At 38.2% G+C, this 24,505-nt stretch overlaps 1 protein-coding gene across 2 annotated transcripts in view; it reads right to left on the bottom strand.

Moving 5' to 3' along the window:
• Nucleotides 1–24,505, bottom strand: part of PRIM2 (DNA primase subunit 2) — a 132,423-nt gene that overhangs the window by 77,832 nt on the left and 30,086 nt on the right. For both annotated transcript variants that reach the window (XR_012653012.1, XM_075046408.1), the window contains exon 6: nt 24,332–24,469. Coding sequence is in view for 1 of the 2 variants with exons in the window: in XM_075046408.1 (XP_074902509.1) it covers nt 24,332–24,469 (138 nt within the window). In the remaining variant the exon portion in view is untranslated. The remainder of the gene's footprint in view (nt 1–24,331; nt 24,470–24,505) is intronic.

Raw genomic sequence — 24,505 nt, 5'->3', positions numbered from 1 at the left:
ATGACTGCAGCACAAGGGTTGAAAGAGACTATGGAGTCCAGCAACCAAAAGTGTACAGGATTGAAAGATGTCAGTGGCTGTTTGAAGCCAGCTGAATGTGTAAAAGAAGAATACCCAACCTAAAGAAGTGTCAAACCAGGTATTACCACTGCATTTCAGGAGAGAAGCTACTTTACAGTAATGTGGTCAAATAAAGGGGGCATTAAAAAAAAAAATTTATGAAGAACGTACTCCCCAAGCATTAGTCTTTCAACAGATCCAGTATCCATTTTCTAAAGCAAGAAGCACATATTGCTAGGCAAAACCTGTGAGTAAATACCCTTTGTAATCTTTGTATTATTCTAGCATTCTTCACAGCTTATCACCAGTTGGGACCCATGAAAATACACAATGAGTATTGGCCAAGTGTATGATGGCAACGGACAGCAGAAGTTTGGTTCCTCCTGAATTACAGCAGGTCACCACCGTTGGGACAGAGGAACAGAGAATGTAATTGCTATTGGCAGAAGATCAGAGGCTTTAATTACCAGTTCAAGTAACTTTCTACATAGTTCAGCAAGCCACTGTTCAATATAGTAAGAAAAAGTAAGGTCTATATACAATTTAAAGTTAGAAGTGACTAGACCCAAATATGGATCAGTCTTGTTCTGGGTAGTTTATCAACACAGCAATAGCAAATAATAATAAATAATCACTTGTCAATGAGAGTCAATTTACTAATTCTTTTGCAGATTGGTTTGGCATAACACTTGGACACCAATAAGGCTCCAGTAATCTTCTTACTAAACTGTGACCCGATGTGTTGAGTGACACTTTTTTTTTTTTTAAATACTCGTTAAATACTTTATTATTTCCTGAAACACACTGATGACAAGTCCTACTAAGCATACATCCTATAGCACTCAACATATTCCATAAACCCTATGACCATAAAAACCCAGACTCCAAATCTGCACTGTTCTTAAACTTTAATTTTGCTTTTTACATTTTCTCTAATGGTTACTGAAAAACATGTGAAACACCACTCCCCATTTTGCATAAGAAAACTAGCTTCTTTTCACACTAACATGCGACCTCACCAAGACTAAGCATGTACAGAATATTCAAGCAGGAGAAGAATTATCTGGGACAAGGACAATAAGGTTACTGAGGTTGGGAAAATAAAATTATTTTCAAATATATACAGGAGACAATGAGAGAGATTAGGAGAAAACAGAAAACATCTCCGATAAAATGCCAGAGCAATCACAGTCACCCCACAGCCCATATACAACAATATTTTAGAAAGCAAGGTTTAATGGGAAATTATTTGTCTAAAAAGATTATCTCTGCTTTTTAAGGTCAACTCAATAAGTCAAAAATGAAGGGCACATGCAACAAAACGTTAACTGCTTTTTTTTTTTTTTTTTATTGCAAACTTTCTGCACCTAATGCCTTTAATAAGTGACAAATGAAAACAACTGTATATTGTCCAAGCCTGCTTGGAAGTTTCACTCAGAAAATAAGACATTGACTACATTTGTCCAGCTCTAACTCTTTAGATGATTCCAATATACACTGGGAAAACAAGGAAAGCATAGATAATTGTTATGGGGGTAAGCTTGCCAAAAGACTACATTTGCCTTGCTCTAATGGTTTAGGTATGCACAGGACAAAAACAAAGAAGCATGGATGAACTCGTAACAACTTTACATTCTTACAACATATTTGGGGCAGAAAGCCAAACAATGATAACACCTCAGGTAACAACAGCAAGCAGGCTTTAGATAGGGAGAAGGTCAAAGACATAACATCACCAACGAGGCCACTGACAGTTTATGCCAAGTGTCTGCATTAGAAAACAATAAATAAGTGAAAAATAATAGCCCTGTGTAGAAGGAGGTGACACATCCATGAACATTCAAGACTGCAAAAGGCTGAGCCCAAGGTGGAAGCACTATACAAGGAAGCCAGGACACCAGCCACAACCTGCACCCTTGAACAGCTGGAGTGCCCTGTTCAGAGTCCATGGCACCAGTCACAGCTTGACAAGAGGATAAGATAACTTGTTTGATGTGACTATTCTTCACAGAATGTGTGAGCGGATCATAAAGTAGAAGCCGTGAAACAGTTTGGTGAGTAGACCTTGGCTAAGGGCCAAACTTCCACCCAGACATTCACATACGCCTCCTCCACAGCAGAGTGGGAGAAAATAGATAGAAAAGCTCATAGGTCGATTACCAATTACTGTTACGGGCAAAACAGTCTTAACTTGGGGAAAAATAATTTAATGTATTGACAGTTAAAATAGATCTGGATGGTGAGAAACAAAGACAAAAACCAAAACACCATTTCCCACAACCCCCCTGTTCTTCCCAGGCTCACTCCTGTATTCCCAATGTCTTTACCCAACTCTGCCAAGTGGTGCCAAGGGTGGATGGGAAATGAAGAAAGTAAATCAAAATCAGTGTGCAGTGTTGCATTCAAGAAACTGCAATGTTTTTAACTATGTTCTCAAAAAGGCATATTAATGGTATGCTGTCATGCAGGTTTTTTATTTGAAATTTTTTTTTACTATTTTACCAATTATTTTACCTTTTGCAACAGTCTTCCATGAAATAATCTATATATAAACACAAAACACAAAAACCTTACTACCAGTGAAGTAGCATTAAAGATGGGCAGCTCTTTTGTATCATCTAGCAAGAGGTAGTTTTCTGCCATGTAAGGCCCAATACCTTTTCTTTTCAGAAAGAGGCACTCCAGCTCTATCCCCACCATCCACTGCCATTTTACTTGTTCTTCACCAAATGTCACATCTGTAAAGTACTCCAGATAAAGAAGGTAATGTACACATTGACTGTATACCTGAATGAACACGTTACTAGTAATTCAGTTTGTCTGAGACAGTTTGAAAATTGGATAAAGACAAGGGTAACAGCCTTCACCAACCACGTTTATTTTAGGAGATCACAGTGGAACTAGGAATATGAAAATATGCTTCCTGCAGGTGGTATATTTGCACCTCCTTTCTTGAACCACTGGCAGAAACACAGACCAGATCATCTTCCCAAATTTAAGTTGTGAATGTGGAAGTTCAGTTCCCACAACTCCAGGGTTAGAAACCAGTCCCCCTTTAATTTTAGCACAAGTAATGTTGTAGGAGCATTTGCCTTGCTCTTGAGCTGGCAATCTCTAAAGCACTTTTCATGAGAGTGAACTAACCTCCTCCTGGATCAAGATCTTTCAAGAACAATGTCACTGTGGTAATACAACTAGATAGTAAGACATGCCAACCTTGCACCAAACAACAGAGAGATAAAAAACAACAGAACAAGCAAGGGAAGTCATAGAATTTCATTGGGGCTTCTGGGTAGAAACAGACAGGTGATAAAAGACAAGTTATACAAGCTAATCAGTCAAGTCTAGAGACAACAAAATTAAAAAACCCAAGATACTCTTCATAAAACATTGTTTAACTCAAATATTATATTTCAAAAACCTAGTAAGTGATCAGGTAAGACATCTCGGGGGGGGTTAATTAAAATGCAGCAAAGTTGTTTAAAACAGCATGTTTAATTTTTGCGTATTACCAAATACTCAGAAACAAGAATCTGCTAATTCCCACATCTGTTTTCAATAAAAATGCAACTGTTTTTTACATAGTCCTAATGGTTAACCAAGTACACTTAAGAAACAAAAAACACTCCCCCGCCAAAAAAAAACCAAAAAACCCCACTCAAAAAAAGAGCTTTACATGACAGCCTACTATGCTCAAAAGAAACTGGAATCTCTATCAAAAAAACATGAACTTCAAGTTGTTTGAGATATTCTGTTTATGTTTTTTATCTTCCTTATGTGTTCCAGAGAATTTTTAATGACTTAGCTGATAAAAAGAAGACTGGCTAAGTCCTCACCTTTTTGAGAAAAGTACTCAGGACTGATAGGTAACTTGAAAAGGTATAATAAGCAAACAGAAATTTAAACTGTTCCCACCATTCACCTTGTTCAATAGTGAGACAAATCTTGTTTTAGGAATGACACATTCAGAACTTCATTATTCAAACACTAAATGAATGTGACTCTTCCACAATGACTGTCTGACCACAGCAGTGATACATATCCTCAACTAATTAAATTAATAGTAAATTAAGTGACTACACTGACAGGTCTGTTTCATTTTCCTAAATTAACATATTCTTTTGATTCAAGCTTTAAATAATAAAAAAATGCCTGAACATACACATTTAAAATATGTATAATTTATAGTACTCTTTTAGTGATTACAAGCATGCAAATGCACTGTACGGTACATCAGAAAATAGTGATTAGCTTTTTTTGTAAGCAAAAAAAAAATATTTTATTAGGACTAGCTTGCAAAATTTAGAATCCCTTCTCTTTAACTCATAGAATTCAGCTCTAGGATTGGTTTAGAATGACTTTGTATGCCGAAGACCTTTCACTTCATCTTGCAGATAAATAAAATTTATCTTTCTAATAACAAACAATTAAGCAAGCACACCTGATACTGCCCTTCTTCAATAAAGACTTGCAGTTTCACAGGTCTATGGTCGGCAAGAAGCATGAAAAAATCCTTTCAAGTGCTCAAAGTCTCCTCAGATGCCTGTTTCTAAACAGATGCACCCTGTGGGGCCTTCTAATATAATGCTGCATAATTGGATCTTAACAGAATTGATTAAATATATTTTCAACTCAATGCAGTACGCAAGTATACACAGCACACTGCTATTCTGATTCAAACTTCACAAGCAAGGCTTATAAATGCAAGTAGCTAACTGAAAAACACAGGAAAGACAACTTTTATCACTGAGGTATCACTAACATCTTACGGTTAGAATTTATAGAGTCAGATCTCTACTACTGAGGAAGTACTACTTATTTTATTACTTTGAGAAAGACTGTTGCAAACTGCAGGAGGAAACTTTGCTACAGGAGGAAAACAGCAAAACAGCCATATAAGAAGTGCTGCTTACAGACAAATTATGTCAGAAAATGTGTCAAATATTTTTCAAGGCTATTTTATTCTTGCCACAAGAGCAGACAACTACAGAAGCAGATAAACACATTCCAAACTGATGTATTTTGTAACTCAAGCCTCTACTTCTTCATTGGTTTACCAGCTATAACATCGGCAGTAACAGGGTTTCAGCCCATTCCTCATGTGAGAGACAACCTGAATTTACATTGCCATTTAAATCAGCTAGACCTGAGCTGAATCAGAAGCAAATCTGAACTGTTTGCACTATACTCAAGTTCACATGCAGTAGAGCCACAATATGTAGAATCGTGTTCAGAACGTACTTGCCTTCACATGTGCTAGGCACACACAGCTTTCACTAGAGATACCACCACAAAACCTAAGGATAAAATCATTGTGTTAGTATGGAACTGCATCTGTTACTACTTGCATCCACTTCTCAGAGTTATCAGTCACAGCATGACATAACACAGATACGGAGCTGAAGGTAACAGAGCCACAGGTAGCTAATTCTGTTATCTCTGCAGTAAGCTGCACAGTTACCACCTAACTTTTTTTTAAGGCTGTGGCTCTTCCAAGAGTAAGCAGTGTGGTTCATTTATTTATTTATTTATATTGTAGGCCTCTGTAATAGAGTTGTGTTTTGCTTTTTCAAGCTTGCTGAAGAATTGGGATTTGTTGCCAGGCAGAGAACATACAACACAACATAAGATCTGACAACGTACAAAATTCAAATAGAACACAAGTCTGTGGGAAATAAGATTGTAATATTAAGACTTCATTTGTAAACTTCCTTGGGTAAGCTGATTCCAAATCTTACTATTGGCCCAATGAAAGAAAAAAGATCTGGTTTCACCAATAGATCTAGAGAAGGTGATAGAGTATTTAGAACAGCAGATGGCTTAGTTAAAGATGTAGGACATCAAACTCTGACTGCAGCAATGACGTGGGAAACTGAGGATGAGGAAGACCACTGCAACAAGTAATCTGGCACCTTGGGTTTTCTCCTATGCCTGCTGCTATGAAGACATGGAAGCTACATGAAGCAATTGAACAAGGGAAGGTTAATAGAAAAGCCAAATAAATGAAAACTAAGTGAATTCAAGTAAAACTTATAACGTTGCTCAAGGACTACATAGAGATAGTTATGTCATATTCTTGCATATGTGTCCACGTATCAGAGCAAGGAATGGTGACCATATAAGCACACAATCATTTTGAACACTGAAACATACAGCTGCATACAAGTATGTACATCCATACTGAATACTGAAATACATGAACAGATCAGCTTTAATACTGAACTCTCTAAAAAAAACAAAGAAATGAAGTTGAGGGTCATTCAGGGCATTAAGGACACTTGAAATGAATAGAGTCGTTTAAGGTATTGATTGTAACGTGTTCAAGTGAAAAGGCTTGATTGAAGTCAACTTCCACTGGCATGGCCACATTCATGACTTGAACTGACCCATGACTGCTGAGCTTCTTGACAAGTTCGCTCTGTTCTACATTAGAAGGTGAGACTGTACAAGACCCCTCTCCAGACTTAGCTGTAAGGAAACATGCAGTTGACAGGGATGAGAAGGATGCATGAACACCTCCCAGTTGCTGGTTCTGAAAGACACAGAGGGATTTGTACTTGGTAATAAGGATTCCTGCTTCATCAAAATACCAAAACCAGAATCAGTGTGAGAAAGTAAAGCATCTCCAGCAAACACCTAGTCTTGAGAGATCTAGATAAGGAGCAAGATTTGTAAGTTTCCTTCTCCCTTCAATCAAAACACAGAGCTTGAGGCTATCCCAAGCTCTGATAAAACTTTCCAGTTGCCAGTATGACCCAGTATAATACAGCTGAAATTGAAGACCTTTGGCAAACTCTACATGTAAGATCCTTTCCTCCTTCCCCCATTACAAGTTGAAGATAGGGGTCTGTGGAGGTCAGGTCAGTGAAAAAAAACTGAACAGCTCAGAACTGGGGGTATGGATGTTACATCCTCTCCTTGAAGTTTTAGATACAACCTTGTGATATTAGCTAAAACCTGAAATATGTCTTTTCTATAAGAAACCTGACAAGCAATTTCATAGCTGTGCTGACAAGAATAAAAATTTGGGACTGGAAGCAGTACCACCGTGACTCCAGAGCATCAGCAATAGTCTGTGCTCTTCATACAATGTCAAATGCAGGACATCCCTCTAAATAGACAACTGGTAAATTGTTATCTGCAGAGATCCAATAAGGTACATTTGCAAGAAAAAGTCAAACACACACACAGACCTTAAACCGTTCAAAAGAATGTCTAGAATACTAATCATATTAAGGTTAGGTGTGACGAACATAATCACGTCAAGGCCAAGAACAAAGCTCTAAGCACAGGATGACTCCTACAGCCAGATGTGCACTGATGATGAGGGAACCTGAAAGGATGCTGAAGGAAACTGCCCAAGTAATAAACTTAGAAAGCTGAAAAGACATGAAAACAGAAGCAGACTTTTTGAAACGGATGAGTAGCCAGTTGACTAATAACACAGTTTTCCATTTTATGGACAAGTCCAAATAGCATTATTTTCCAAGATCAGCATTCGTTGGTAAAAAAATATTCTGACAGAGAGAATCACTGATCTTCTAAAGACGATACAAAGCTTTTAACATAGATTATTTTAAAAAAGGAACATGAAGTGCCCATTTAATAAGAATACAATGACATTAGGAACAAAATTAACTAAGACACTAAGGAGAGAAAACAAGAACAAGAATTACCCATAAAAATTAATGCTAAGCAGTCTCGACAATAATTAACAGAAAAACATAATTGCTCATTTATGGTCAGATACTTGGTTTAGTTGATGCTAAGCCTTATGGAATAAAGTCTAATGACTCAAAGATTAACCTATATAGTCATAACATCATGGACAAAACATAATATTATCCCAGATACTGAAAACCTGGACTGCACCAGGTGATATCTGCTACACCAGATTAAAAACCAGAATGAGCTGCACATCACAAATACATAAAAGCCTAGCAACTGCAAATGACACATGCAAGCAGATTCATGAGGCTACTGTTAAGACATCATCAGAATTTCTAAATGTTGATCATTTCTTAACTTTTGCTTATCAGTCCATACTGACAGATACAGGGAAATTAATCACAGAACTAAAAATTAATGACATTAATGACGTTTAGTGAAATGCTTATTTGCATTTGATGTATACCAAGAGAATAAAATCAACCTCATTTACATACATTCTGCATCAGACCCAATACAACACATTTTTCTTTAGAATTAAGAACTCAACCCCATGTCTTCATCTCCCCCTTAAAGGAATATCATTGCCATACAGATAGGCTGCATTTCAGGCATGATTTGCCACCGTTACCTCGTTCAGCACTCTTGCGGTGCCCTCTGATGGCTAAGGCCACAAGATGCATCTATAATTTCTCAGGCCAATCAAGCATCTGGACGTGTACACTGTAAGCATCACTGGTCAGGCAACAACCATAAGAAAAATGAAGTGACAATTTGATTTTAAGCAAGACTAGATGCAATAGCAAGCCAGAATCTTCTCCCAAACCTCACCGCATTAACTCTGTGCTGACCAGAACTAAAACTGCCAGCATAGCTTACAAAGAGAATCAGCTTATAAAACATGAAACCAATAAAGTTTCTCCAAACTCCACGCTCAGCAGGCGAAATGTCCAATTGGACTGCATGAGAAAAAATGTGGAGCTGCAGCAACCTGGACAGTAGTCTCACACATAGCATTTAATTTTTAGTATTTTGTCTGGGTTTTTCTTTTCTGAAAGTGAAAGTTTCCTTGAATTCAAGCCCAACACAGAAAACAGTGCTTTCACAGAGATCACTTAAAGAGCTGAATAAAGACATCAGACATAAAAAAACCTAGCAAAATTTTAAAAGCTAACTTAAAAAATTGAAAGTATTACCTAAATGTATTTTGCAATTTCCACACTTTGCATTTTGAATTCTGCAAATACAGAAAACTTTTGTTCGAGTCCAATCATGCAGTGATTAAGTATAACTGCTGTACCATTTCCAAGTAATGCTAAAATTGCATAGTTTACTTATATTTGCCAAGTGACTAGACGCAGTAAATAAAAAAGAATTATCACGTGTTTCCTTGTCAAATTTCCACAAGTAAATAGAAATAAACTAGACCTTAAGTATTTTAGCTTCAAAGAGTACTGCTACAAATTAGAGACAATCATTTAATACAAATGCAAGTTAGAGAGCAATTCTACCCTCTACGTTTTCTGCCCATCTTTACTGACAAAGTTTTCCAGGCATTTATGTCTTACAGAGGTTATTCAAGGAAGTAAAGAACTACCAAGTAGTCAAAAAGGACTAAGGGATCTACCAAGAAATCTCCTTTCATGCAAGTCCATGGAACCTGATGGGATGTACCTAAGGGTGCTGAGCGAGCTGATGTTATGAGCCTGCTCTCCATCATTGCTGAAAGACCACTGCAATCAGGAGAGGCTCCTGGTGACTAGAAGGCAAGCCTTGCACCCGTCTTCTGATAGAGCACTAAGGATGACTGGGAAACAGGCTCGTCAGCCGCATTTCAGACCCTGGGAAAGTCACAGAGCAGGTCTTCTTGGAATGCACTTCTGGGCACACAATGGAGAAGGTCATGAGGAATAGCCAGCACAGATTTAACAAGGCTAAATAATTTTTATTATTATTATTATTTTTAACCAAGCTGGCTGCCTTCTGAGACTAAACGAGTAGATGTGTGACTAAAGAACAGTGGATGCCATCTGCCAGGGCTTTAACAAGACTTTTGATACAGTATTCTACAGTATCCCTGTATCTAAGCTGCAATTTTATAGTCCAGTCACTTAACTAGAGGGGTGAAAAGCTGTTTGGATCACTGTAGTGATCCCAACTGGAAGATCATTGTACATCAAGGAGTTAGGGATTCCCCTAACAGTAAACCTGAGTAGGCACAGGCCTGGGCGGTGCTACACTGCGTGTGTAACTTGGTCTTCTGGTGTTGTGCCACACACATCCCTTGGCTGCAGGACAAACTTAGCTAATTGTAATGAAGCAGCCTGTGGGCAACTCCCACCAGCAACTGCACCAGCTGCACGTCCTTGTCTTTATTTAAAAGTGTGGCAACAAATTCTCATGTGTGACATGTAGAAACGATGAACAGAAGTGTTGTAATAAATTCCTGTAAGAGCTCAAAAGACCAAAATGGGTTAACCTTTCACAGACAGGATCTGCACAGTGAGATGTGCCCTGGTTGGTGGCTCATTTGATGCCACACAACACTGAGTTCCCAGAACCCGAAGGGAATAAGATTATTGGTACTATCCTCTCTTTATCATATTACCTCCAATAAATGGTATTTTAAGCAACACTTTACTGCGTCTGACTGCCTTTCTTGCTGAGATCAAACCAAACCAACAGCCCCTGATGAAAAACAGTCATCAGGCTCAAAGGGTAACAGTTAATGTTTTGTACACTACCTGGATGCCAGTTACCAGTGGAGTTCCTCAAGTGCCTATCCTGAGAGCTATGTTGTTTAATATGTTTACCAATTATGTAAAGGAGACAAAATTCACCTTCAGTAGGTTCATAAACATCAGTTCAGGGAATGCAGTCAATGCACCAAAGAGCAGTGTGGCCATTCAAGGGGATCTAAACAGGGTGGAGGAATGGGCTGAACAAGAGAACTTCATGAAATTCACCACGCACAACTGAAAAATCCTGTACCCATGACAAAACAGATCCCTGCATTGGTACAGGATGGTGCCCAACTCCCTGGGGAACAGCTCTGCTGGAAAAGACCTGCAGATCTGGCAGTCAGCTCAATTTTGTCAGCAAAGACAGGCAGAAAACATAGAGGGTAGAAATATATTCTAAACTTGCCCCTGTTGATCTACATCTTTCTTGTATCAGGAGCCCCAAAACTGTACACAGTATTCTAGATGTGGTCTAATGAGTGTCAAGTAAAGGGGGGGATCCCTTCCCTCTACCTGCTGTACTTCCTTTGATACAGCCCAAGATACTGTTGACTTTCTCGGCTGCCAGGGCACTCCCTGGCTCACGTTGAGCTTACTATTTGCTTAGATGTGAACTACACTAAATCCAAACTATAATGCTTATAAAGTAAAAGTTTAAGCAAGGCGATCAGATAAATGTAAGTCAAATCGCATCTCATTAAACTGATACACAATCCCATTGTGGTTGGCTTTGTCTCTATATGCCATTTAAGTGGCTGAAGAAACACGCGTCAGTGGTCAGGGAAATTCTTGGTGACTATGACTTAGATTTCATTAGTCCTACCCAACAGTCACAAGAAAACGTAAGGAAGAAAGTTGAAGAACTAATCCTGAGCTTGGCGCAATCACTTGTTAGATAACAGCATGTTACCATCTGCTACACAAAGTAGTAAATTCCTACGGTGAACTAGATCTTAAAAAACCACCACACGAAAACAACCCACACCACACACAACACGCACGCACACAAGCAAAAGCCTCTTCTTTTCTATTTCTGGGATGTTTCTCTGTGGCTTCTGGACATTGTCACAAAGGATGTTATGAAAAAGATAAGAAAAGAAAATGGGTTTCTTTTTTGCAAATATCTCATATCCTTCTACTACTAGTAATAGTATTCACGCCTGAGGAAAAGGAAAAGCTTCCACCTGAAAGAAGTGCTGAGAAAGACCCTCATCTAGCTTCTGTACAGATTCGCTAGCAATGGTGGCAGAGCACCCGGTGCAGGGCAGGCCAAGAGCTTTCATTCTCCACTACTCTGCAGCTACTTTTCAATCCCTCGGCCGCAGAGCACAGGTTTATGCTCATGCATTGTCTGATGTATTCTTCTTTGCATCAACTCAATTGAGGTCTCCCCTAATCTGCTCATGAAACAATCAGACTCTTTACACAGCCAGGTACTAGGCTGTGAACTTCACAAGAATTACCATTATCTCTGAACCATAATAAATTCCCCAAAGTCACAGATCTAACACAGTGCTGGTTTCAAAAGCATGCAGCTTGGAAGAATTTTTTATTATTGCCCCTCTAATTATTACTTCAATCAGCTCTCTGCTCTCATTGCAGGCTCTACCAGCATTATCTTACACCATAAGAAAAATACATAGATGGATAGAAGTGCCTAATATTTTTCCACTAGGAAGTGTACTGATAATGAAAATCAGGGGTTACTCCCCAGCCTAAATTTAGGCAAATGCACATCATCAGATGATCCACAACACTCCCCTCTTTATTCCTCCCAAAATAGCTTCAGATCAAAAGTCCAACTGGACTTACTGTTTAAAAATGGTTACTCTAAAATTAGCTAGTTGGACTATCAGTGATGAAGTACTGTAAGGGTGGAAAGAGAAAGTAACTACCAGCAGGAATATGTCTCCTCTCCAATGCCCTTTGTTTCTTATACAGGAGCATCAGAGAACATATCAAATTTAAAGGCAGATTAACCTCAAGATTTTCATTTGTTCAGTAAAAACAATCTAGAGAAACAAATTCAGTAAAGTCTAGAAGCATGTTTCAAAAGAAATAGTGTAATTTGCCTTTGAAATTCCACCTACTAATATATCTAACAAGGCAAAAATGTTACTTTATGTGACAGATAAGAGACTGATTTTAAATTTAAATATATTCTAAACTAATTCATAGCTCTTCTTCTTTAGCCTATATCCTCTGTTACATTTCTTTTACTTATTTGTTCATGCAATATGAGGTATCATCAGCTTTCATTGAGAAAAACGTATTTGCTTGCTGTCACCAAAGGGTATTATGCAGTTAGCATTCTATAACAGTGCCTGGGAGACTCAACTCTTCCAAAAAGTACTTTAAAAGCTTGTCATTTGGAACAAGAACCAATTAATAGTTTTGTTCATTCACTTTGACAACTCGTGGGATTCTTCCCACTTTTTAACAAGTAATTCAACATTTTCATATACTCCAAAGAGGAGTCTTCTGATTCACAGTTCAGTTTTAAAGGGAGGGTAAGGGGGTGTTGGGATTTCCACATTTTTTTAATTTATTTTTATTGTCTGTACATCAAAAGGATGGAGTAAAAAGAAACACAAATCCTTTGGTATTAACAAAGCTGGTAACACAACAACCTTCTCCTCATTTTGGCAGCATAACCAGGAAAACAACAGGAAAAACTCATGGGGTTTTCTATTACTTAGGAAGATCTAAGCACTACATCCAAATTTAATCCATTTCTTTCATATGTACATATATAAACAAAGGCTGTAGTCATTAATAAACCATGTCATTTTGCTTAACTCGTGACAGATGATAATAAAAAACCTTTGCTTTCTGATATTTGTTCAAGACTACAGATTATTTAAACATCAATCCTTACAAACAGAAAAATACTAGTATTTACATAAAAAGGAATTTGTTTCCATAAATACAGAAAAATATTTATAGTTAAAAAGATCTTTCACAAGCTACATGTAAATTGAAACTGTGTATCTTCATTGGCCTGTTCTTCCTTGATACTTCATCTTATTTTCTGCCTTTCTACAACTCAGACACTGAACAGCTAATTCAATGTCCTTTCAAAATCTACAGAGCACATACAAGCTTTTACAAAATTTCACTTATAGCTGGGGACTTTCCTGTGACCCTGCATGCTGAATAAATCCATCATTGCCTTTCAAAATCCATTTTTACTACACAACATCTATATTACAGTACTTTTGTGATGAGGCATCATCAGATAGATGAGATGATACAAAACATTTACGTATATACTTACACTTGACACACTACCAACATAACCCACGTAGAATCTGTGGAAAACCTCTCCTGGTTTTCTATTTCACAGTAATAGAAGATCCAAGGAATAACAAAAACCAGCCCAGGTAAGGCTGTACGGACAGGCCTACTAATGTAGAGATTATCACTATTAGACCACCTCCTCCTTATATACCTCAAGAGAAAAGAAAGCCACTTCAGACAAAGAAATTTCAGTTCATAGCAATGTCAAAGTGCTCCACCTGAAGTTACTGTCATCCATCAGGACTCCAGTGCTTATAAGTCCAGGCAGGCTTGAAACACTGACAGATTAAGGTAGACCTGTGATGGTGGAACACAGCAGCACAAGGCCTCTCTTTAGGAAAGCTAACTCAGTAATGTTTGCACACCCAACTTTTGATTCATACCCTTCTTCAGGCTGAACAGATCACATGAGATAATTGGATATGCAGTGTCGTGGTTTAACCCCAGCCAGCAACTAAGCACCACGCAGCCGCTCACTCACTCCCCCCCACCCAGTGGGATGGAGGAGAAAATCGGGAAAAGAAGTAAAACTCATGGGTTGAGATAAGAACCATTTAATAGAATATAAAAAGAAACTAATAATGATAATGATAACACTAATAAAATGACAGCAGTAACGATAAAAGGATTGGAATATACAAAAATGATTCACAGTGCAATTGCTCACCACCCACTGACCAACACCCAGTTAATCCCCAAGGCGCGATCCCCTGCCCCCACTCCCCCCAGTTTATATACTAGATGTGACGTCCCATGGTATGGAATACACCGTTGGCCAGTTTGGGTCAGCTGCCCTGGCTCCGTCCTGTGCCAACTTCTTGTGTCACTCCAGCCTTCTTGCTGGCTGGGCTTGAGAAGCTGAAAAATCCTTGGCTTTAGACTAAACATTACTTAGCAACAACTGAAAACATCAGTGTGTTATCAACATTCTTATACTGAACTCAAAACATAGCACCATACCAGCTACTAGGAAGACAATTAACTCTATCCCAGCTGAAACCAGGACAGCAGATACAATATAGTACACCTCTCATCAAAATGCAAGGCTAGACTCCTCAATAAGGAATGGAAAATTAACTAGAAAGTATGCTCCCTAGCGAGTGGTAGCTTGCATCACTGGATCAGTATTTCCCTGTAGGTCACTAATTTGGAAATTTGGAAAAAAATAACAGAGGTGAACTATAATTAACCGGAGATAATCCAGTAGGGGGTAAAACAAAAAAAAAAAGACCAGCCAACTGAAAAAACTTTCAAAATCCATGTCAGGTACCCAAAAGAAACTTAGCAAGGAAACAGCTAAAAAATCCACAGAGCATAAGGCACGGATTAACCAACTTTAAAAATGGATCCCTGCAGTCAAAGTATTCAGGGATAAAGCAGTACCCTCCTCAGGGAGGTAAGCTGCTGGCCCCTAGAAGGAAAGACAGTGATGATCCAGTAGGAGCCTGGCAGCAGAGCAGAGAGGCACCTGATGCTCTCCTGGAGACAAGTAATCGTTCAAATAAGGACCTGCTTCTTCACAACCCAGGACTGCAAAATGAAGTCACAGCTGGGAAGGGAGTGGGCCAGGCCGGGTACTCCAACAGGACCAACACTCCTAGAGCCAAGTTTAACTACCCTAGCTCTCAGCCGAATTAAATCATGTTTCTAATACTGCAGGAAGACAGCACTCCAGTGATTTCAGTGACAGCCTGTACAGACAGCCCATAAGACAATGGGGTGTGTTTTTTTATTGTAAAAATTCTGCTCAACTATACTGCCTCTGAAACATACCCTGCTTTCCTATTACCAGAAAAAAATATTCTGGACAAATAATCTTCATTTACAAGAACTATAAAAAATGTCCACTAGTTCTCTAGCCTAGATATGCAGATTAGGAATTAACTGCAGAAGAAGTACATTCACAGATGAACTTCCCATTGGGAAATTGCAATAAAATGGAAAGTCATGCAACGAGACCACCCAGAAATCAGCTGCAGCAATAGTGACAGTGACTAGCATTTCTAAAAATACTCACTTCATCTATATTTAAAGCAGTTTAAAAACAAATATTCAGTAAGTTCAAAAAGCACATTGCTACAATTGAGTTGTTTGCTTCAACCTTGCAGGTAAGTCTGCAAGTGAAGTTCAAGTCGTTTGCTTGAACCTTGCAGTTAAGTCCTTTTCCATCACAGCAAGGGCATGTTCTCCACAGAGCTTTCAAATAGAAGAAATTTTAATTTGTCTAACAGAAGTGATTAAATGAGTTACCAGAGCAATTAGACAAAGAGGCAAGCAAGAATAAGTGTATTATTTATATTCTACAGGAATTGCAAATTTAGCATAAATAGCAAAGTTTAAGTCATAAACAATCTGAAAGTTAGAATAAAAGTGACATGCTCTTCAGAAGTGTTATAAAAATGTAACTGTCGGGATCTGACCATGTTTGTTCAAACGTGTCAGTGAGGCAGCAATGTTGCTTTTCAACAATCATGAATTTAAGAATCCACTTATTAAGCCCAAAGAATAACTGTTCTGTTCTAAAAGCAACTACATCACTTGAAAAAAATTTGTTTAGACAAAGCATATCTAAGATTTATGCTCCTTTACAGAATCCTGCAATGTTGTAGGCAAGATTCAATATATTCATTTCAAGGGAATTTTATGATTTACTGTACGCAGCAGTGGTAGGTAAATTATGTCTCTTCAACCACACCTAAAACTAGTAAGTGGTTGAAACTAGGATCTCAATAATGAACCTCTATTAATGCATAGACAGTGAGAAATCCAAGTCCCACTATCACAGAAGGGATTCAGCCAGCATTACTGAGATATACAAATCAAGTTTCCCCAGGAAACAATTGCATGCACAAATCAGTCTCATTTCACAGTGAAACACTGGAAGGCTGAGAAACACACTAGGTACGTCTTCACTGGCAGTTTGGATGGCTCCCTGTGTCACTCGAGTCCTGCTCCATTGCTGGTCCACAGTAAACATGAGCTAGATCACTTAACAGTTAACTTGCAGGAACTTAACTAGTTTTCTCCATGAAAAAGACAAAACACAGTTGACAATTTGTCATTAACTCCAGTGTAAACAAGCTCCAGATAGATACTACTACAGCTATCATATAACAACTGTCTACGGGTCACAGAAGGCCATAAGAAAATAATGAGGAGAAAACTCAAATTTCTAACAAAGTGTCATCCTGAAATACAGACTTCTGTTTACTTACCAACCACATATGCCATTGCAGCTCTTTCTTACTGACTATAGTGTCAGTATAATTCTCAAATTACTGTTACCAGCATGTTAATAAATTGTTGTCACATGACATTAAACAGGTACTATATTAACTGATGCATATCCAGGTTATTGCATCTATCACACGACATAGAAATAGAATTGTACTTCCTGCTAATATACCCTATTCCAATAGTTTTTCTGCGATTTGGGGAACATTTCTAAAGTTAAGCAAGCCTTCCACATGCCTCAAATCCTGTACATCTTACTTTGTTAGTTTTACTATCATGAAACGCCTACGTTGATTTGAAGATGGAAGTATTTCTATAAATCAAACCAAACAGGATCATGCAGAGACCGCAGCAATTGTTTACATTGCAAATTTAGTACTTAACAAAATCCTACACTTTGTAGTAGATGCAAGAAGCAGATAGAAGAAATAGAAATACAAAATACTGAATACAGTCAAATTTCATTTAGCCTCCTGATATTATTTATAATTACTTTATGCTACCAATCTATGTAGTCTCTAAAAGAAACACATGCACTTCAATTAGTAGAGGAGATAAAATACTGAAGGATGGATTTCAGAAAATAGCCAACAATTGGACCATTAAGGGGCCATGGCAAAAAGAAGGTCCACAAAGAAAAGTCCAATGAGTTTCCCTGTCTTGCAGGTAAACATTCCGCATACAGGCTTGAGCCCTCTCTGACACACAAACACACAGTGAAAGTCACTTCCCTTGATTTTGCTTCTCCCATTCAAAATACCACCATTTTATTCAGTATACCTGTGCCTTAGACAATGACCTTACAATATAATACTACTCAAAAATGAAGACCAGCTGCTTCTCTGCAAAACTCTCACAGCAAACTTTCATCTGAGAGATTCAGAGGACAAAGTCACTGTAATCACGTTTTACCCTGCACTGCCAAAGTCATTACCTTACTAACCTTGTATGTGCATATTATAAAAATCATTCATTTATGTTACAGTGAATTACTTTAAGTTAACACCAGGAACACAACATCTGAAATGAATTTCAAGTGACAAGACCATCATCAATCACACTTTCTCAACATTAATGCCACTACATAAAGCCTTCTGCTTCACTGCTTGAAAACGTAGGTGTTTTAGGAAGAAAATGTTTTGCAGGTGGTGCCATATATACTGATACTTTTCCCAAATTAGCAGGTTCTTTGAACATATAGCATAAATCAACCAAAATAGCATATCTGACTAATATTTAAAAGACAAATCATTACAAATATTAGTAAAGCTAGAATCAACTTACTTGATCCACATTTCTAACAATATTGAACATTACATCCCAAATGGGGAAAGGAATAAACAAAAAAATACATAAAAATTAGAAAACAGCAATACCCAACAATTTGATTTGTAGACATTTTATCAGATTACACAAGATCATTCTGCAAAGTAAAAAAGCATAGGCATTAAATTAAAATGTGCTATCAAGATCGTACATATTAATATTGGAATCTTGATTTCTTATGGTACCAGTTTGTGTTATTTTCAGTTATTATTTTAATTTGCAGATGGTTAGATCCTACATGATGTTTTGACAAAGTATTGTCACAAAAGCAACTTTTTGCAATACAGTTATAATACAAAGACCAGCCAAGTTATTACTTCAATTGCTAGGCTCAAGATGGCAGAAAAAGGTGCTGGATTTAAATACAAGTATGACAAAGCGACTGAAAAACCGCCATTATAATATGAATGGAAAGTTCAGTTATGCTATCACTGATAATTACAACTCTTTGTAAAATAAACTCTTCAAACCCCCAATAAAAGCACTTATGCTACACAGGAGTATTTACACATTCTCAAGCATCTGCTTATAGTTTTAAAAAATGTAATGTTCAACAAGCACTAAAACTTTAGGACAAAACATTTTCTGAACTGTAACATTTGTTAAGATAGGAATGATGTAACAATTCAATCTAGTTGATGCAAACACCTGACACTAATGGAGGCATCCCAGTCAGAGTCAGGTTTTTCAGTAGCTATTATCCCCCACCTCTGGAACTTATCCAAGAGCCATTTCAGAGAAGGAGCCCAGGAAACACAGAAGCTAAGATGATTGTGTGAGCTGGAAGCAGAGTGCTGAACCTCCTTTCCTCCAGTATCCAACCTCAGCAGATCTACAAGCCTAAAGACCAAAAATTAAAAGAACAGCCAAGGTTAACCCACTACAACCTAAGGGCCAAACTCCCACCCAGCTGCTCACTCATCCCCCCGCCCTCAAAGGGACAGGGGGGAAATAGGATGAGAAAGCTCATGGGTCGTGATAAAGGCAGGGAGATTGCTTACCGATTACCACTGCAGGCAAAACAAACTTGACTTGGGGAAAACTAATGTACTGTCAACTAAAACAGACTCAGGTAGTGAGAAACAGAGACAAACATTAAAACGCCTTTCCTCCTCTCTCTCCCAAGCTGAACTTTACTCCTTCGCTCCAGACTCCTCCACCTCTCACCCCAAGCAACGCAGGGAGCGGAGGGCAGGGGCAACTATGGCCAGTGCATAAGAGCTCCTCTCTGCAACTCCTGCCCGCTCACATATTCCCCCTGCCCTGGCATGGGCTCTCTCCCATGGGCTGCAGTCCTTCAGGAAAAAAACCAACCTTGCTTCAGCGTGGGCTCTCCACTGGCTGCGGTTCCTTCACGAACTCTCCACCTGCTCCATCCAGTGTGGGGTCCTCACGGCTGCCATGAAGACATGCTCCTCTCACCTTGGTGTTCCCTCTGCTGCTTCTCACTCCTTTTGGTTCCCTCCTCCTCTCTCTGTCAGCTGTTTTGCCCTTTCTTACACACATTTTCCCCGAGGCACCCCCCCGCTGGCTGCGGGGCTCAGCCGTGCCCGGCGGTGGGTGGGTTGGAGCCGGCTGGAACCAGCTGTGTCCGGCGCGGGGCCACCCCGGACCCTCCTCACAGAGGTCATCTCTGCAGCGCCTCACCGCCAGCGCCTGGGCACCTGCACCTGCCACACAGGTTTAGTCAAGACTACTTGCGTTGTTTTAATAATAAAAAGAGCATTTTATGTGCTCAACCTAAAACCATAATCTCTATATAAAGGATTTTCTGATCAATCACATGGGAAGAGTATTTGTATCGGACACTAATGGTACTTTGAGAAAAGTGCTCCAAAAAACCTAAACACATCTTCAGAAATCACACCATTTCTGGGGATCAGACGTTACAGGGAAGCTCACACGGACCGCTGCAATGCTTACAGCAGGTGGGAGACGTTGTCCACCCCTGCACCCATTGCAGTTAACCACACAGGACGGGAATCGTGGAGGCATACTGCTGTCCACTGCAAACTCCTGTTCAAACAAGTCAGACAACTGCTAACGTAACAGTAAAGTCATTTTCTCAATTATGTGAGGACACTGCTGATAAAGGCAAGTCCTAGCCCATGCTTCTCGGCAGCCTATTCTGTCCTTTCCCCCTTTAGTTCCATTTCAGATTTCTCTGGAGCAATCCTGCTTTGTGCAGTACCGAGTATAACACAGCTCTGATACGGGTCTGCAGGTCTGAACCGCAACACTTAGCCAAATCATCTGATTTCAAGAAATCAAAAATTAAAACAACTACCCTGAAAAAGGAGATTCAGTACCGCCAATAATTTCACAACCTAAGTTCACTACGTGGCTATAACTGAAATTACCAAAATGCAGCATAGCATTACTCAGAAATGTTTGTGTATGAGCGTAAACACAGTGAAACCCTCATAAATAAAACATAATGCCATTTTAATTAATAAAAGTTTGCTTTAAGTTATAAAACAATTGTAGAGCTAACATCACAACTTCCATGAACTACAGAAAATGTTTAGGCTTTCTACAGTTTAATCATCATGAATGGCACAAAGGAAATTATTTGCTATCGAATGGGTCAGAGAATACAGAAAGAAAGTTCTTGCAGTATTCATTTTGCACGTCGAATGAACTTCCTCAGTTGTGTTTGCAATTGTCGAGAAGGCTTGAATAGTATTAACTCCCCCTATTAATAGAGCCTCAAGGAATAGCCACATAGTCGAGATGTCAAACTCATTTTTAAAGGATGAAACAAAACATACGACTGCTTCGTGTGTTTGATTAGTAAGTGATTAAAGCATAACTCTGACTAAACTGAATTTGTGCCAGTGTCAACATAAAACTTTTTTTAAAAGTCAGTGCTATGAATTATTTACTGTTCTCTCAAAGCTCGGTATCAACACATGAATTCACTCTCATGATATTCCTCCTTTATAACCCCAGCTAGAATCACCCTGTAACATGCAGGACAGAGTCAACACGAGACTGCAATGTAGTGAGCAAAGTAACAAGGCTAGGCAATCACCCAAATTATTCAATGCTTTGGAGACCTAGGAAGAGTAGCTCTAGCACAAACACACTCTTACCATAAAGTGTAACAGCTTCAGAGCACCTTGGAAAAGACAGGGCAGGCCTTCATCATTAAATCATTCCTGTGTAGGGACAACTCCTTCCAAAAACCTGTGCATGCGACTGCTTGAAGTAGCACCAAACAACCTCAGAGAGGCAAAACATGCATCACAGTACGCATAATCAGTAACAGCACACAAACAAACCACAACAGAAAACTATGCTGCTTTAACGTTGAAGAATTGAGCCACTAATGAGAGCCATAAGAAAGATTCCTCAAAACTACGTGCCTGAAAGACCATCTTTCCATTATCTATATTCAGGGTATTTTGTCCCTTAGAAGCTTGTAACAGACTGTCAAAGCCAGAAGTATTGGCCAAAGTCAAATTACCACATAGAAGATACAAGTATTTAGCCTAATTTTATGAATCTGTGAAGATACAACCCCCTTCTTTAGAAATAGCATTCAAGCCTATTTGGATTATCACACACATTAAGATCTTTAATTCCCAAATTCTAATAAAACAAGGATTGCCCATTAGAAAGTGCTGAGAACAAAGCATAGCCAGATGCTGCAAAAACACTATAACACATTCCCAAAAGCACACATAAATAATGCTTACAAAAGTGGCAACATTATCAAATACATTCATTAAGAGACAACGTAAATAACAAATCAGTGATGCTGTTTAAGGCTCTACTGCTTCTTAATTAATTCTGGCCATGATGCACAACTTCTGCGCAAAGTCATGAAGACCTCTATACTATCATATAGCGCCTGAAATTCAGCACTTTTCTCTTGATTTCTCCTTTGCAGCAGACACATACGAACATGCATGTGCTACAAAAGCATTACCAAGCACTACTAAACCAGCTGTACTTGCAGAACTTTCATAATATTTCAACATAATATTTCATAATATTTCAACAACTACTTTTCACAAACAATACTGGAAGTGTGCTACTGTGTCACAACTTCTATTGAAATGTGCCTCTTCACTCTAGATAAGTCTGAGGAAAATCATTAAAGGTTATCCTCCTAATTTGTGTGTTGTGGAACAGCTACCATTACCATCTTTAGATTTTAAAAAGTTTCCTTATGTACAATCCTTTCTTTAAAAGTGTATTCTTATAGTTTCACTGAAATGTAATTGATGATTATAGATTTGTTCCAGTGAAAACTATACTAATTATCCAGCTACCGAGTGTCATACTCCAGTTATGCCTCTGGTATAACAGAATAACGTTAGATTGACCTCTGTGAAACATGCTGGATTTTTGGCCTTCATTTCCAAAAGACTCAATTTAATAATATTCCTAACACCTCTCAGCAGTGCACTATGCTGGCTAAAATTAGCTGAAACAGCTTATTATATGTGGTTTCTCAAACTAAATTAGTAATCAAAACCCCACAACTTCAATCAGGAGCTTTGGAACAGGACAGAAATCACTAATCTTCTTTTATTCCTTACTCTGAAAATATGATGAACTTTAATAAAAAAACAGTATGTATTAAAACTAAAAACTAATGCAAACCTGAAATACTGCAATAAGTTAAAACATAGCAGTTCTACAGAAGATAGTTGTCCAAGCTCATGAGAGTGTTAAAATTTCTAAACCGTGATTACAGAGGATAACATCAAGAAGTACTTCTTTACTATAAAGCAGCTATTGGCTTGAACAAAGTAATCTGGGTTAAATGAATTATACATAAAGATAGTGTGTGTGTTCATAAGAAATAATTGCAGATTTTCCTCGAACTAAAAAGTCAGGTAGCCTACTCACTCATTACAGTTCCTGCTCTTTTTCAGACTTCTCAGCTACTCACACAACAGGCAAATTCCAGAAGTCCATGAAGCTTCTCAAAGGTGTTTTAAATAGATGCAGATAACCCACATACTTAGCCACATTTCTATAGAATACACTCATTGTTTTTAAATCCCACACAAGTGTTATCAGCTTTCAGCAAGAACATTATGCATCGACTGAAATAAGGATGTCTCTAGTTGCAGTTGTATTAAAGAGTTCTAATGGAAATGTTCACATTAGAGTATCATGATTTTCACCGCACATTAAATAATTCCACAGACTCCAGTTATAGACAAAATTAACAAATTGGAAAATTGCATACTGGCAGCTTCTTAAAGGAATGCATTTTTACTTCACACTGTTTGTTTACTAAACACTCATGGTCAACCTTGATATTAATGTGACATAGCAATATAAGGCTTTGAAAACATTTTTAAAAAGAAATCCAAATTGCCTTCATGTTATTCAATGCCATATTTTCTAGGGCTAAAATTCTGTGCATGATACAGGAGCACCAACTTTTAAATCCTGTGAAGAGTCTAATATTGTAAAACTAGCAACTGACCACTGAATTACTAAAAGAAGAACATTCATATACAGCATTTATCATATGTGTCCTGACTAGATTTGATACCTCAAACATTCATACAATGAAGACTTTATTTTTGCCTGACACATTCTGACTTACCCTCATTTCAGTTCTCACTAACAAAAGAAAAATGAAAAAAAAAAAACACAAATCACTATTTTACTTGTTTCAACAAAAAAAGGTTCCGAAATGTGGGAGATAAGATTGATACAAAGACAAAAAACAGTTCTGTGTATGGGGCTAACACTTTGAATGAAAAGTCATGCTACTCTTTATGTGAGAAACAATTTTAAAATTCTCTAGCAGAAATTTCTTTAAATGCACATCACATGCTAAATTCCATTTAAAATTAATGAACTCTCAGCCCATAATGAACTTTTTTTTTAGTGCTGCCAGCACTTTTGATAGGGTTTCTGGTATTCTCCAGACGGAAGCAGATAAATTTAAAAATCCAAAAGGCTACTGTCCAAGCGTGCCACTAAACAATGCAAGAAAAGTTGTAAAAATCAGACTTTATCAGACTTACCGCCAGTGCTTTGGATAACTTTGTTCTATAGTTATTCAAAACAATTGCATCAATCTCCTTATGTGGCACATATGCAAAACCGTCTTTAATAAACACTCTTCTGGCTCTAAACAGATCCACAGCATCTGCAAGTCCAACCTGAGAAAGAAGAAAAACCCACATTGCAGAATAGCA

This window comes from Buteo buteo, chromosome 15 (genome assembly GCF_964188355.1).
Source record: "Buteo buteo chromosome 15, bButBut1.hap1.1, whole genome shotgun sequence".
In the NCBI taxonomy this organism is placed as follows: domain Eukaryota; kingdom Metazoa; phylum Chordata; class Aves; order Accipitriformes; family Accipitridae; genus Buteo; species Buteo buteo.
The sequence above is the reverse complement of the archived record's forward strand: the minus strand, read 5'-3'. Positions and strand labels throughout refer to the sequence as shown.